General features: G+C 40.3%; 1 protein-coding gene and 1 long non-coding RNA gene across 2 annotated transcripts; both read left to right on the top strand.

Annotated features, from left to right (window-relative positions):
* The first annotated feature begins 12,285 nt into the window (after positions 1–12,285).
* On the top strand, positions 12,286–14,209 carry LOC127121077 (uncharacterized). Its single transcript, XR_007803302.1, has 2 exons — positions 12,286–12,449; positions 13,981–14,209. It is a non-coding gene; the product is annotated as an uncharacterized LOC127121077 (long non-coding RNA).
* A 332-nt stretch (positions 14,210–14,541) lies between these two features.
* On the top strand, positions 14,542–16,932 carry LOC127121697 (uncharacterized). The gene has a single exon (XM_051052146.1). The coding sequence runs from the start codon at positions 14,542–14,544 to the stop codon at positions 16,930–16,932; it is 2,391 nt and encodes a 796-aa protein (XP_050908103.1).
* The last annotated feature ends 226 nt before the right edge of the window (positions 16,933–17,158 follow it).

Raw genomic sequence — 17,158 nt, 5'->3', positions numbered from 1 at the left:
TTCAAGTAAGGCAATTGGTGGAAGGTAGGGATAAGTAATCTATCCCCCACTATTCAGTGTGTCCTCTCCTTGCTCCCATCACATGGTTGAAGCATTGAGATAAAAACCCAAGATCTAATCGAGTCAATAATGGGGAAAGAGTTCCATCTTTCTGAACTCCCCCACTTTCTATTATTTGATGCTCTCCCTGATCAGGGATAGAAGCAATGAGGCATACCCCTCATCTCCTATTCATCTGCTTCACCTTAGCCTCTCAATGGCAAGGTTAAGAGCGACCTTTACCCATTACAGTGGACTTTCATAGTCAAACCCTCTTGTGTGAGCCCCCCTTGTTTGGCTATAGAGTGTGCTGTTCGATTCTCATTGATTGTTTGATTGCTTCATATGCACTTGCTTGCCTGTATGTTATGCATTTATCATCATCAATTGCCACTAGTGCATGATCATATCATTGGTTTGTGTGACATTTATTATTGCTGTTTACCCATTGAGGACAACTGTAAGTCCATTGCTTTGGCATTTGTTCCTATGACATGGAGGTGAGTATAAGACCATCGCATTGGCCACTCATCTTATCTTTGCTTTGTTGTTTTGTTTGTTTGTATGTGAGGATACAAGTGTAAGTCCCACAAGTTGGCAGTTGTTTTCCTAGGATCATGCTGTGTATGTCAGAGTAAGTCCCACAAGTTGGCATCTGACATCTACTGTTTTATTTTATCTGTTTATGAGAGGATGCAATTGTAAGACCCACGAGTTGGCATTTGCTTTCCTATGATCATGTGTGGAGTTAACCTAAGTCCCACAAGCTGGCAGTTGACTTCCATATTTCTTCATTGTTTTCTTTTGAGGAGATTGGTATAAGACCAGTGATTGGCATCCGGTATCCGCTTTCTTTCCATTTCTTTGTAGAGGAGATTAGTGTAAGACCATTGAGTGGCCTCTGATATCCATGTCTGTTTTAGGAGATTGGTGTAAATCCAGCTATTGGTATCCGATATCCGCTTTTGTTTGTGAGATTGGAGTAAGACCATTGAGTGGCATCCGGTATCATTTGTTTGTTTATTTCATCATTACTTACTTTCCATTCCAAAGGACACCCTTGAATCATCCTCCATATGATCTCAAGAAGTGAACCTCTTGAGAAGTTTTACAACCCATCCTCATTCATTCATTTCTCACTGTGTCCTAGAACCTTTTCACGCTTTGATCTTAAACTTGACATAGACATTGTGCAAACTTCTTCATGTTTTCAAACTAAAAACCTGGACTCAAGTCCTTGACTTTTTTCAAACTTCATTTCATAATACTTCTCTGAATCAATCCTAATCATACTCTGACTCCATTTTCATAATCATAATCAATTAATTTCACTCATTCACTTGTTTTGGCCATGTCCATTAATCTTTTCATGCATTAGCCGTAGGTTTCAATTATCATTGTGGTTGATGTAAACCTCACCTTATCTTTAGTGAGTCGACAGTAAGACTTCCGTACTGAAAACAGGGTTAACCCCTCTCGTACGTCGAAGCTATCCTCGCATGGTGGATGTTGGTTTTGGTCGAGTGTTCTCCCATTGATAATGAAAAGCCTCAGTGCTATTGTTTAAAATTGAATCCAACTCACTTTTTGGAAATCTTTTAGCCGAACTACGGCGTTTTGATCCTTACCTTTGATGGAAGGTACGTAGGCAGCGGGTTCATCCGTTCAAACCCAATAACCCAATAAAATGTACATTCTTTTCTCATCATCCCAATCATGTTTGCACAATCTTTATGTCATAACAAATAACAATATTTTACAACAAGTGTGAAAAGGGCTCCCTAGGAGTACCTAGGACGTAGTGGGTGCCTAACACCTTCCCATTGCGTAATTTACCCCTTACCCAGACTCTCTGATCTTTTTATTAGTTTTCTACGTGTAAAACTTCTTAGGCTTTTGTTCGCTTTTTAGCCAGTCCTTTGGATAAATAAAAGTGCGGTGGCGACTCAAAATTTCATTGTATGCTTAGCTTATGGTTTAATCGATAAATCATATAGCGACGAATACACCGCTACAGGTGCATTCAAATGTTGTCGGGGAAGCACCAGCTCATTCGCTTTAAACTCTCCCCATCAGACATCAGAATCCGTTCGGATTCAGGGTCAGGCCCCTCCTCTGGGATCGGTCACTCCCAATCTTTCGATTTGAGTACCTCGAGATGTCCTCATCAGGGACTTCAGACTTCCTTAGTTGAGAATCATCAATGGGTTGTTGGGCGAGATAACCATATAATACCCTCCTCTTGATTGCTTTCTGGGAGGTATACCGAATATCGTATTCAGTCGACACCATTTGCCCTCTCGCAACCCGTCCGTTCAACGCTATCTCCTCAAGCACATATTTGATCAGATCCATTTTGGACATCCACAAGGTGGTATGAACCAGCATACTGTCTCAGTCGGCGAGCAGCCTATGCCAAAGTACATCAAGTTTTCTCGAACAGTGAGTGTATTGTTTCACAGTCGATAAACTTTTTGCTTAGGTAAATTGCATGCTCTTTTCGACAAGACTAGTCATGCTGACCCAATACGCCTCATAGACCCCTTTAAGGCTGTCAAGTACCAGATTAACAGTTGTTTCTTCCAAGGAAGGTATCAGAGTCAGAGGTTCCTGCTACTTATTTTCCTTTCCATGCCCCTTGGCAGTCACCATTCCACCTGATCATTGATTTTTTTTGTTTGTTTTTTGTTTTTGGTTCAGGCGTTCATTGCACTGTTCTTTTTTTTTTTTTTTTTTTTTTTTTTTTTTTTTTTTGCAGGATCGACCTCGATTCCTCTTTCATTCACAACATGCCTCGGCGGCTTGCTGGACAGCACTCCATAAGTGCACTGGTTCGAACTCAACAGTATGAGTTATCTCCACCGGTCAAACAACTTGATCAAGTCCGCCGGATGCCCCTCTCTGCTTGGGACTTTGCCATCATGTCATCAACATGGCATTTGCTTTCACGATGAGTCATATCATGAAACAAAGTCACCGTAGCCCTTTGATCCGTGGCACCAGCATTCTTATTCACCTTATAACAAGAAGGTACTGTACTCCCTGTGTGATGGACATGGTTTACTTCATATCATCTGGCAGCAATTCAATCTGGTCTTGGCCAAGAAGCCATCCATGAAAGTAAACTGAGCATTATAACCAGCCGATACCTCGTTGTGACGTACCGGGAATCCATCTTTCAGATTAGCTCTGTTCACATCTTGGTAGTCCATACACATTCTCTCTTCCTCATCCTTTTCTCGGCGCCAGCCGCTTCTCTGGAGGACAGTCTTCTCTCCACGGTAGCTCGTACCTCACAACATGGGTATTCCACCCTGGTGTATCTTGATGCAACCAGGTGAAGATATCAACCTGCTTTTTCAACAGGGCTACCATTCTGTTCTTGACTTGCCTCTGAAGCGGCCTCGACTTTCATTTCCCTTCTGACCTCGGCGGTGCTTGGGATTACCATCTTGACTCGCTCCTTGTGCGGTTGAATCACCTTCTCCTCTTGTTTCAACAACCTAGCTAATTTCAGCAGATCACAATCTTCTTCGCCTTTTTCTTCGGCATGATAGCTTGGATTGTCGAAGTCATATAGAGGTGTAACCAAATTGTTATCGATGAGATCAAGAGGGTAATCACTTTTGTGGTTGGAACAAGACAAGTTCAAAAGAAAAACGAAAAACATTGCCATCTTTATTTTTTAAAACTGCAAAAAAAATGAAAAACAGGGAACACCGCTTTTGATCACAAAAACATCCATTTATTACTGATGCAAAATGTTGCAAAATGAGACACATGAGGTGGCCCTTACAATGGACCAGTACGTTTCGGGCAAAACGTATGGCTTTCATGCAAACAAAATTAACACAGAAAAACTACTCTTCCGGATGAGCGACAGTGATGCTTTTGGAGGCCTTCCAGTTGCCTGGTACGCACGACTTTATCTACAGCTCTAGCTCGCGGTCGCGGTCGATCTCTCCACTCACTGAACAAGCCTGATCAGAATTCAGCATCCCTGCACTGACGAAGATGTACGGTGGACGACGTCCTCTGTTTGGTCTAGACGACTCTTGATCTGGATAACCAATCCCGTACATGTCTGCCTTTACCGGTGTTGAGTGGATCCATCAGTTTGGATTTGTTGCCCCTAGCAGGATATCTGAGCAAACGAGCTATGCGCACCGGTTGAATACTGAAACCTACAAAACAGTAAACAGGTTAGTATGACTCACACATGCAATGTCTGTCCGTACTAGGAATATTCTGTCCTTTGATTCCGGTTTCACCGAGACAGATAAAATTTCATCAACAACATTCTGACATTTGGTGTCTCTCAACCTGAGTCTCTGTTAAAAATAATGGACCCTGAGTACGGACAGACATGAGTTGAATGCAGATGAATGCGATGCAAATGCATGAATGCAAGTTACTGTGCCACCAATTCCTCTGAAGACCCATCAAATCTCTGGACCAGTCACAGTCATCGGGACTAAGTCACCATAAATCCGACTTGGGGAGTTCCGAAATAAACGGAACCGGAGATTACATTACTATCACAGGAACATCCACTGAACGGATGACAGCCAGATCCTCTGAACCGGTACTCTCAAATTCAACCCGGGGATCCGAAATAAACGGAACCCGCTGATAAACCACGGACAGAACTCCGGCGTCCCAGAAATAAATGTCCATAATTCACAGTCACCATCAGTACCAAGAGTCACCAACAAGTCACCAACCAGTCAGCAACTGTACCTGTAATAATCATTCCCTCCCCACTCACGGGTGTCATCTAGGCCAGGGTAAAGTCAAGAGAAACGCAGGATAAACAACCCTTTCAAGAATATCATCCTGTGCACACCCGATGTATGCACCGATAATATCCCACCAGGGTCTGAACTGCTCGTGATGTCAATGTTCCGCTAAGTGGCGCATACCACCCGCTTCCCATGAATCACTCTATTCCTAGGTTTCCTAGATTGCACTCATAGCCTGGGTATTGGGCCTTTTACCTCGAGTAACTCCCACCCCCAATCAGAGAAAACACAGCCAGCACAACAAATGAAATAAATGAATGCAAACATTAATGCACACATTGAATGCAAACAAGGAATAATGAATGCAATAAATAACAGCAGATAGCAACCAAAGCCCTAACCTAGAGAGCGCTAGGAGAGACTCGCTTAGGGAAGAAGGACCAGCACAGGTCAACTTCTCTAGGTCCCCAGCAGAGTCGCCAGCTGTCGCATTACGCGAAAAACCGGCGGGAAAACAAGAACAACAGAGCCGCCACCGTGCGTTATTTATCCCAAAAGAGGGAAAGGAAACGCTCAGAGTAAACCTGGAAAAGACATGGTCTTGCGACCAAAGAGAATGGGATCGGGAGTCGGTTATGCGAAGGGAAGGTATTAGCACCCCTACGCATCCGTCGTACTCGACGGGATCCACGCACAATAGGAAGGAAAATGGTTGCTAAAACACTGCTCAAATAAACATCTACACAGGCTAAAAGAGACACAAGAAAACAAGCAAGACTGACTCGGCAGGATATCGCATCCTGGGCCTACTTAGTCTATCAAGCATAGACATCAGAGTCAAAGTAGTTCGGACTGGGGAAACGACACATGCTCGCTAGGATGTCGCATCCTATGCATACGTATCTCCTTGGACGAAAGAGAATCAGAGCATTCGTAGCTCGGCTAACACGCACACGAACAAACACAGGCAAAGGCAAACGTGGAGCCTGAATGCCAATCACTGGGCTTACATCAGCATCCGAACCAAAACACACACAAGAAGGCAAACGTGGAGCCTGAATGCCAATCACTGGGCTTACATCAGCATCCGAACCAACACAGGAAGAAGAAGGGTCTCGATTGCGACTAGGGCAAGAGAAAGGGGAGGTCTCAATCGCAACGAGGGCGAGAGAAAAGAAGGTCTCAATCGCAACGAGGGCGAGAGAAAAGCATTAGTGTTAGTCGTTAGTCAAACTCGACAAGACATCGCATCTCGTGCCTACGTATCTCACCTGAACATGAGAATCAGAGTTGCCGTAGTTCGGCTAAACTATTCCTGTTGGTTTGTGTTTTTTAAGTGGACAACGTCACTACGCAATCTACCGGATGCTCGACCTTTGGAGACTTACTCATCTGTAGTAGAAGGAGTTGACGTATCCTTACGAGGGGATAATGTTTGTTTGTGTTTTAGGAAAGCTCAAGCAAGAAAGGAAGTCCTATACGAAGGAACCGTGCTACCTTAATTGACATGCAAACGAGACTACGCGGAGTCTAGCAAACCTAGGGGATACAATCACACCACACAAACATATACAACATGAAATAAACACACCAACAAGGGGCTCAAACATCAAGGCTGGGCTTTAGTCGAGGGGTCATATCAACCTCAACAAACAAGCCTCTGTATCGGGGTCAGGTTAGCTCTTAACCTTGCCATTGAGGGGCTAAGGTGAAGCCAGATGAAAGGTGATGAGGGGTGTGCCTCATTGCTTCTATCTCAAGTCCGAGAGAGCATGTAAATATAAGAATGTGGGGGAGTTCAGAAAGATGGAACTCTTTCCCCGATTAGACTCGATAGATCTTGGGTTTGGATCTCAATGCTACAACCATGTAATGGGAGCAAGGAGAAGACTCACAGAATAGTGGGGGATAGATTGCTTATCCCTACCTTCCACCAATTGCCTCAAATGAGGACTTTTCCTGCTTGGGACAAATATAAACATACACAAGCATTGCCTCTTAAGGAGGACTTCAGACAGTTTGCCCGGCCAAATAACAGCCGGGTCTCCAGACTACATGAAGAAGAAGGTTCTATACCTCAACGCCAATTGCTTATAAGCAAAGCAATGCAAGTTCTTAAGAGAACTGAGCAACTAAGGGTACCTGTACAAAAGTCAAACAGAATCAGCATCCCATCCATAATCAGACAACAATATAATGATCAATCAGTAAGGTACAATCAAACAATAATGGGCACAGCACAAAGCTCAATGTGAACCAACATCCTACAAAACAGCCACATTAGTTTACAAGTCAAGTAAGATAATCCCAAATGTGAAACAATATCCTTAAGCCTTAACTTCTTAACCTGAAAAGCCAAAGACAAGTTCAAATGTAAGTGACAAGACCACTAGGACTAGCCTAGGGTCCAAAAGAAGGAAAAATCCTAAAATAGCAACCAATTCATGATCAAAGTCAAGCTATTTCAATTACAAAGGGATCCCAATTGGTCCCATATCCAAACTATGTACACATTTTATTCTATGCAACATGTAAGGCAAAGTGAACAAACATGGATCATATAAGAGCAACCAGCAAGATCAAATCCAAGTAAATGCCAAAACAGCATGGAAAATTCCACAAAAATTATATCCTAAACAGAGGACCTTCAACAAGCTACATGTCAATTTTCAAGCAATTTGGGCTAGTGGAACAATGGGAATTAATTCAACATGTCTAAGCATGCAAAAACACAATCAAATGAAGCTACAAAATGTACATTAACTTCAATTCAATGGTAAACAGTGACATTACATGGGAAATTAGTAAGACCAAAGCCAAATGAAAGCTACACATGTCAGGAACTATTCTACCAAATTTCATGGTCATATCATTCATCATGCTCATTCTATGCACAAAATAAGGCAAACTAGTTCAAAGGAAGCACTAAGCCTACAAACAGAACTATTGCATTCAAATCCACATCAACACAATCCCAAAAATTCTCAAATAATTTACACCTAAACAGGGGATATTCAAGGTCTACCATATCAAATTTGAACTCAATTGGGCAAATGGAACCATGTCAATGAAAATCAACAAAAACAGACACAATTATAGGCTCCAAATCACAACATCAACACACGCTTCCACTTCAAAAATTCATAACTCAATGAAAACAAAAAAGAAATGGATGAGACCAAAACAGGGAGGTCCTAACATGTGTCTTCTACAAGCATATCAAATTTCATGATCATACAGTACCATATGAGCATTTCACATTCAATCTACCAACCTATGTCAAACAAGCTTGCACAATTGACCAACAGAAATGAAAAATCACAATCAAATTGAAAATGCAATGTAAAATTCCACAAAAATTCCTACAACATCTCAAAATGTTAATCAATCATCATGCAAAATTTCATTCAATTCTAACAAGTATAGGTCAATCAATTAAATCCAGCAAATTGGCATCAAGAGGTGTGACACCAATTGTCACACCTAAGTTCAAAAATTCACAACTACATAACCAGGTATCAAAAATGCATGAAATTTACATGGAAATAAACCTCATCCAGTCAAGAATCATCACAAAAATTTTCAGACATTTATTTTACAATATGAGAATTTCACAATCAAATTGATCAAAGGTATCAAAAATACACATGTATGGAGGAATCCTAGGTCAAATGAAAAATACACCATGCACAACTTTGACCAATAGGTCAAAAATCATCTACACTCAGCCACAAAGTCAACAAAACAATTTTCACAATTTTCTGATTTTTCTATATTTTTCTATGAATTATTTAAGGTGCTAAAGTGTTTTTATGAATTTTTTAGAATTAATTAATTAAATGAAATCGTAATGGCATTATGGTAATTAACATGGCGCGGGGGCGGGTAACACGTTTTTGAATTTTCAAACCAGAAATTTGGATCTAGCAAGCGTTCTTCATCGTTTCAGCCATGAACATTTCCAGAAATTCAATAAACACTCAAGAACACTCAATCCTCAAATCAGCACCAAAACGGACAAATGGATATCCGTTGGAGCCGCACGAACGTGTAGATCACAAATATCAACTCCAATTAACCTAACAATTGCTAAATCTCAAGAATCGAATGCGTTAGGGTTTTAGATCCAAACTTCGAGTCGCGATTTCTTACACTACAGTTGATCATTCACAAATCTAAAACTATCATGATGCTCTACGTTTCATGCTCTACAACACGCATACAACAATTAAGCAAAGCATGTGATTCGAATTTTGAAGAAACCTGCTATGGCAGTGGTGAACCTGGACGAATCCGCGCGAGAGAGCCTCAAACAGGTGCAGTACAAGCTATTGGCAAGGAGATTCGAAGCTTAGATCCATTCAGTTTTGCTCCGGTTGCTTGAAATCACCATTCACCATGGATGAACCTTGAAGATGCAGTCACTTTAGGCGCGGCTTTGGTGGTTCTTGAGTACAAACAGATGAAGCATAGGCCGATGTAAGATCGATGCAAAAAGAATTTCTCAAATTGATCAAAGAATGATGAAGTTTGATCAATTTTGGTTTTTGAGAATTCTTGAAAAATCTTGGAGAATTGTGATGATTTGATCTGATTTTTTGGTGAAATGAAATTCTGTTATGTTTATGGAATGATTAGGCTTTTATATGATATCATAATCCATGCTTAATCAAGGTAATTAACCAAATTGGGATGTTAAGCAAATTGTGCATTTCACTCAAAGTGGCCAAAATGCCCTTTCTCTAAAACAGTCCATATATCAGCTCAACTTTGATTCAAACAAGTCCAAAATATCACATGTGATGTGTAGAAACAAGTCCCATTTCCATTGGCCATGTATTTTTGAACTTCACCATTTGATAGCAAAATGTCCAATTTTAACCATTGCATTTTTCAAACCAAATCTCAATTTACAAAGCCTATGCATAAAGTGATGATTCAAACACATTCCAAATGTCATTCCTGAGGTGTTGCAAAAAGTCCCATCTCAAAATTCCAAATATTTTGACATTTGGACAATTTTGCCCCTGATCCAATTTAATAGTCTAGTTGAAAAGTGACTTTTTGCATTGGCCACTTTTGGAAAAATCCAATGATGCACCCTTGAAGTACATGTCAAATGGAGTTTGTGCATATAAAGAACTTGCAATTTGGAAAATCATGTGGTAGTTATGGCCTCCTGATTACGGGTCTTTTCTGAAATTCACTGAGCCATATTTTGCAAACCACACATTGGATTTTTGAGTTCTTGGACTTTTTGGAAAGGTGAGAACAAGATCTTCAACTTTCATGTTGGACAAAATTCCATTTGAAGCTTGTATGATGAAGTTATTTTGAGGAGAAAAAGTTTCCATTTTGGGCAGCTGAGATTATAGGTCACCTGCTATTTTTGGAAACTTTCTGTCTGACCTCCAAATCTTCAACCTTGGTCTTTGGCATGTCAAATGAGACTTATATGGACATGAATGAGGCCCTTCAAACCACTTCCCACCTTCCAATCCATAAAATCAGGCACAGTTGACCACAGTTGACTTCAGTTGACTTTCTAGGGTTTCTGGTTGACTGAACAATGACTGGTGACTTCTGAGCATCCAATCTTTGGCCAAACCACTTCAAAATGATCCTTGGACCATATGAGCTTGAAAAATCAACCCTAGGGCTTTGTTCCAATGAAAATAGCACATGCTTGCTTGATTGACTGATTCTCCTGATCAGTCTGACCCAATCCATCAATTGAGCTTGCACTTGGGCAAATGGACAATGCAATGTTATGCAGTGGACATGTTATGTTATGACCTAATATGAAATGAATGTACAAAATGGTAGGGTGCAAATTTGAGGTGCTACACATGCTCCTTGTCATTTCAATATCAATGGCACGACGAGGGAGCGGTGTGAGGCAGGAGAATTTTTCTTCGAGTCCTAGGACTCGGTCTATTGAGGTTATTAAACCGCCAAAAACAATTGGTCCTCGTCTCATGTTGACTATGACCTATATGTGAGAGAACATGAAAGGACATGTTATCACCCTCCAGAATGGTTGAAAGGCATGCTGCCAACCATCAGTATCTGGGACCTCACATACTACGTCATCTCCATGGGGGAATTGTAGCAGATCCGCTAGTTGGGAAAAAGTAAAAGCGTACTCTACATTGAACAGGAGAAACTGGACAGTCCCATTCGAGCAGCCTGTGTTGGGGACGGGGCTAAAAATAAGCGAACTAAGGGATTCTAGTGTTAATTGGACATATACCGGGTCTTTAAAAGATAAGAAATAATTTAAACTTAAAGTATTGAGCATATGATTAACACTATCAAGAATTCCTAAGACTATTAAACAAGGTTCATCAACGTATCTTGTTGACTCTATTTTTCTTGTGCGTAGAGCCATGTAGATTTCTTCCTGTAATTCACCCGGTTCGCTGGCTCTGAAAAATATTTTGTATCCGTGCCTTTGTGCCATGATCGAAATTCACACAACTCGTGTAGTAAGAAGAAGGAGAATTTTGTTTATGAAACGTGAGATGGAGATGTGTTTTATGAGGTTGTGTTGCAACAGTTTATATAGAGGTAATGGTATTTGGAAAGTTTTGAATGGAATAAATTTCAATGAATAGTGATAAATGCATTGGTCAAAGGAGATTAAAAGTGGTTGAAGAAAATTTAAAACTTGTCTTGATTACATGGGACAAGGATTTGATGGCACATCATGAGGAATAATGTGGAGTGTGGCAGACACCACTTTATGAGTGTGGCGGGCGCCACAAAGGAGTAGGTGGCGGGCGCCACGACCTGTGCGTGTGGCAGGCACCACATGATATGTTGTGTGCGTTTTCCATGTATTTTCTTTTGACCATGCATTCTCTTTTGACCATAGTTTTGCATGTACAATCATTGGACCACCATTAGTTGTTGATTAGTTAGTTGAAAAGAAAAACAAGAAAAACATAAAAGTGAGAATTAAATAGGGTATGGTAGAATTAAATTAAAACATAAAATTGAAAAAGGAATGAGGTAAATAGAAAAGAATAACATAATTCATTTGCTAGATAAAAGTGAAACAATTAAAAATTCCTAAATTGTAAAAACAACAAGAAAATCCAAACATGAAAAAAAATCTAAAATCAATGTCAGTCATGCGGTAGAATTCATATATTAGCCATTACGGTGACCGTCGGTAGGAGGAGCGAACGAGTAAAAGTGATCCAAATTCTCTTTCACTACGTCCATAAATCTGTGGAGGTCCACGTGCAAAGTGCTCAACTTTCCTCTCAGGTGGGCAATGTCGGTCTGGACAACATTGATGACAACAGCGTGATCAATAGGATGCGTAGCAGGTACAACAGAGGCGCACGATTCAGCGTCAGAGAGATAGGTATCATAAAGGTCATAATAGCTATTGGGCCTAGTGGTGTATATAGTAATTAAGGGAGGTGTAACAATTAAGCCCATTAGTTAGTTTTTATTTAATTAAAATAAAGAATAGAAATAGAATAGAAATAGAAAGAAGGGAAATAGAAAGAAGTAGAGAGAAGGAGGAGAAAAGAGAAGAAAAGAGAGAAACGTTAGGGTTTGGAGGAGGAAGAGGAAATTGGAGAAGAAGAGCATCATCTTGATCAACCCAAGCTTGCTAGAACACTATAGAGTAACTCAATCATCATCTCTAAGGTAAGGGTGTGAGTTATCATTTCCTATAATTATGAAAATGATGGGTTTTATGTGGGTAATGGTTGTTAGAGGATATTGTTGGGTTTTGATGTTGTGATTGGATTCCTTGCTTTGAAAATGTTGTTTGTGTTCTTGATGTAGTGTTGATTGTTTGTGATTATTGAACATGTATCAATTCTTTGCAAAATGTTAGGGTTAGGTTTAGAAGAATGATAAATAAAATTGTGTGTTGTGTTGTTGTTGATGGTTTGGGGTTGATGTATGTTGTGAAAAATATGTTATTGTGTTGATGAATTAAAGTATGAGTAATTTCACAAATTGTGAATTTAGGAAGTGTTGGAAATTAATTGAATGATGTTTAAAATGATGAAATAAAAGTTAAATTGTGGATTAGAATGACTTTGTAATACTGAAAATATTGTAGTTCGTTGAAATCTGAGAATGAGACTTTTTACGGAATCGAAATCGGAGGCCCGGAAGGTATTTAACGGTCAAAAACGCATTTTCTATGTTTCCTGCTAAATTCGGGGCGCCAGCTGAGTTGAAAACATAATTTTTTTTTGTAAACTTCAAACAGTCATAACTTTTGAATCGTAACTCCGTTTTGGTCCCCGTTCGAAGCGTTGCGAAGCTTATGAAATTTTCTACATGTTGTTGATGTTTATAGGCCATTATAAGGGCTTATTTTAATAAGTGATTATTTTGGAAAAGTGATTAATAATTGATATAGTAGGAAGCCTATTTGATTAATGAGGAATACCACTTAACTATAGTGTGTAGGTGTGCGATGTAAATAAACATAGCATGAGGTTGAATTACCTAAGAGATTGTATGATGAAACAATTGATTATGATGAATATTCTCATTTGTTTTATATATAAACATATGTATGAATGTTGGTGAATATGATGTTGTGTGAATGCTTTTATGCATGTGAATGCCGACGTGGCCTAAATGGCAATAGCGACGTGGGCTTCAGCCATTGTGATGAGTTATGTTGATGCGATGATGATTTTGGTGTATGTGTATCATTTATCATGGAGTCACATACATTTGCATAAGCGACGTGGCCTTTTGGCAATAGCGACGTGGCCTTTTGGCAAAAGCGAAGTGGGCATAAAGCCTTGGCCTTGATGGCAAAGCGATGAGTCGGTACCGCATAACATTTGCATAGTTGAGTCACATATGTTGGTTATGTTTATTTCCGCATTTTGTGATAATTGTTGTTATGTGATGGTTTATGAAGTGCGGTGATATTTTGCGATGATGCGATGAATCGTAATGTTTTATGATGGATTGATGAAATGTTAAAGTGATGAGATGCTATGATGTAACATTGATGTTGTGGATGATTATTGACTTTGTTTATGATTAAATACATAAGCATTCAAGTGAAGGATTGTGCGATGTGGTAACAATATTTCTAACTTTCTGAATTTACTTATATATTGCTTATCATTATCTTGATTATATGATTTGAGTATCTCACCCTTTTGTTGTTGGCCGTTACCTTTATATTGGTAACGTGCAGGTGCTCCGCGTTGAGAGGAGGATAGTGGTAGCACACTTTTGGCGTCATTGCTCTGATTAGGATTGTAACACTCAGGGGTTAATGAATGCTTTTCATGATTTTGATAGTAACAATGCCCTTTTGTATATCATTGTATGTGATAGTTGTGATGGGCATTTGTTTGCTTGTTTTCTTTGAATGTGTAAATGTACGACTCGACTTAATTATCTAAATGATTTCCGTTGCGATTTTTTTTGTGTATTGCTGCTATATGGACTAGGTGAATACATATACAGTGTTGTTTATTATTTGACAAGGACTAAGTGGATCCTTGCGCAATTGCCGTGTTGTGTAATTTGTTTAAGTGTTGATGAAATGATATATGTGATGCCTCAATTTTGTGTGAAAATTGTTTACTCTGATTTTTAATTGAATTTACGACGGGTAGAATTGGGGTGTTACATTAGTGGTATCAGAGCAGGTCGGTCCATCCGACCACGTTGTTGAGTCTTTTGTTGTTTAACGACCCTGTGTTGTTAATTTGTTGCTAATCCTTGTGTGTGTTGTGAGCAGAAGTGTAAGATGGCCGGAAGAAACGCTGGGAGGAATGATGAGGCTCTTGCTGTAGCTATGCAGGCAATGGCTCAAGCGTTCCAGAACCCACCCATTGCTGACGAGAACGTGGGGTCTCGTAGTCTGGCGACGTTTCAGAGGGAGAACCCGCCTACTTTTCTGGGTAGGTATGATCTTGAAGGAGCCTTGGCTTGGTTGAAGGAGATTGAAAGAATTTTCAGAGTTATGGATTGCACTCTTGTGCAAAAGATCTGTTATGGAACTCATAAGCTGTCAGGTGAAGCCGATTATTGGTGGGTGGACACTTGTCTAAGGTTGGAAACTGCGGGCAAGGAGATTACTTGGGAAGGGTTTCGTAGAGAATTTCTGAGGAAGTATTATCCAGAAGATGTGCGAGGAAAGAAAGAGATTGAATTTCTCGAGTTGAAGCAAGGGAACTTGTCAGTCACGGAGTATGCTGCTAAGTTCACTGAATTGGCTAAGTTCTATCCTCACTATGATGGAGCCAATGCCGAATTCTCTAAGTGCATCAAGTTTGAAAATGGATTGCGTCCGGAAATTAAGAAAGCTGTGGGATATCAAAAGATTCGCGTCTTTGCGGATCTGATTGATAGTTGTAGAATCTTTGAAGAGGACAACAATGCACACTATAAGATCTTGTCTGAGAAGAGAGGAAGGGGTCAACACAGCCGTGGTAAGCCATATGAAACTCCGGTTGGAAAAGGGAAACATAAAGTGATTCCGAGTCGAAGAACAAGTGAGGGAGATGCTCCTGCTAATGTTATCTGTTTCAAGTGTGGAAAGCCGGGTCACAAGAGTAATGTGTGTAGGCTTGGTGAAACGAGATGTTTCCGTTGTGGTATGCCGGGACATGCGGCTCGTGATTGTAAGCAGAAGGATGTTGTTTGCTTTAACTGTGGGGAAGAAGGACATATCAGTGCTAAATGTCAGAAGCCAAAGAGGGGACAAGAGAGTGGTAAAGTGTTTGCTTTGTCAGGAACTCAGACTACAAATGAAAATGGACTTATTCGAGGTACTTGTTTCATTAATAGCATTCCTTTAATTACTATTATTGATACCGGTGCCACACACTGTTTTGTTGCTGCGGATTGTGTTGAAAGATTGGGTCTTTCCTTGTCTTCCTTGGGTAGAGATATGATTGTTGAGGTTCTCGCTAAGGGAACGGTATCTACGTCTCTTGCGTGTAAGAGTTGCCCCTTGTCAATATTTGGTAAAGATTTTGTAGTTGATCTTGTTTGTTTGCCGCTTGTCGGGTTGGATGTAGTATTGGGTATGGACTGGTTGAAATCCAACTATGTTCATATTAATTGCTACAACAACACTGTGAGGTTTTCTTCTGCCGAAGAAGAGGGAAGAACAAAATTGTTATCCAAGAAACAATTGAAGGAGTTCATAGAAGAAGACACGTTTGTGTTCTTGTTAATGGCAAGCTTGTCTGTGGAGAGTCAGGCTGTAATTGCGGACTTGTCGGTGGTGTGCAATTTCCCTGAAGTTTTTCCCGATGAGATTCCTAGTGCACCGCCAGAAAGAGAAGTTGAGTTCACTATTGACCTTGTACCTGGTACTAGACCCATCTCTATGGCGCCGTATAGGATGTCAGCATCAGAGTTGGCTGAACTGAAGAGTCAGCTAGAGGATTTGCTTGAAAGGAAGTTTGTGAGACCTAGTGTATCACCTTGGGGAGCTCCAGTTTTGCTGGTGAAAAAAAAAGACGGAAGCATGCGACTTTGTATTGATTATAGACAATTGAATAAGGTGACGATTAAGAATAGGTATCCACTCCCAAGGATCGATGACTTGATGGATCGTTTAGTGGGTGCTCGTATTTTCAGTAAGATTGATCTAAGGTCGGGCTACCATCAAATTAAGGTGAAAGATGAGGACATTCAGAAAACTGCTTTCAGGACTCGTTATGGACACTACGAGTACACGGTGATGCCTTTCGGCGTTACTAATGCGCCAGGAATATTCATGGAGTACATGAATCGCATTTTCCATCCTTATTTGGATCAATTTGTGGTGGTGTTCATAGACGACATTTTGATTTATTCTAAGTCGGAGGAAGAGCATGTGGAACATTTGCGTATTGTTTTGCAAGTGTTGAAAGAGAAGAGATTGTATGCTAAGTTGTCTAAGGGTGAGTTTTGGTTGAGAGAAGTTAGCTTTCTTGGTCGTGTTGTTTCCGGTGACGGAATTGCGGTTGATCCATCGAAGATTGATGCGGTGTTGCAATGGGAAGCTCCTACATCAGTTACTGAGATAAGAAGTTTCCTAGGCTTGGCAGGTTACTATAGGAGGTTTATAGAAGGCTTTTCTAAGTTGGCACTTCCTTTGACTAAGTTAACTTGTAAGGGTGCTGCTTTTGTGTGGGATGTCTGATGCGAAGAAAGTTTCCTTGAGTTGAAGAAAAGGTTGACAACGGCTCCGATTTTGATTTTGCCAAATCCCGAGGAACCGTTTGTGGTTTATTGCGATGCTTCGAAGATGGGATTAGGAGGTGTGCTTATGAAGAATGGTAAGGTGGTTGCTTATTGTAGCACCTCAAATTTGCACCCTACCATTGTGTACATTCATTTCATACTAGGTCATAGCATTAACCATGTTC

Source organism: Lathyrus oleraceus, chromosome 2 (assembly GCF_024323335.1).
Source record: "Lathyrus oleraceus cultivar Zhongwan6 chromosome 2, CAAS_Psat_ZW6_1.0, whole genome shotgun sequence".
Taxonomy (NCBI): domain Eukaryota; kingdom Viridiplantae; phylum Streptophyta; class Magnoliopsida; order Fabales; family Fabaceae; genus Lathyrus; species Lathyrus oleraceus.
Note: the sequence above shows the minus strand (reverse complement) of the source record. Positions and strands in the feature narration are given on the sequence as shown.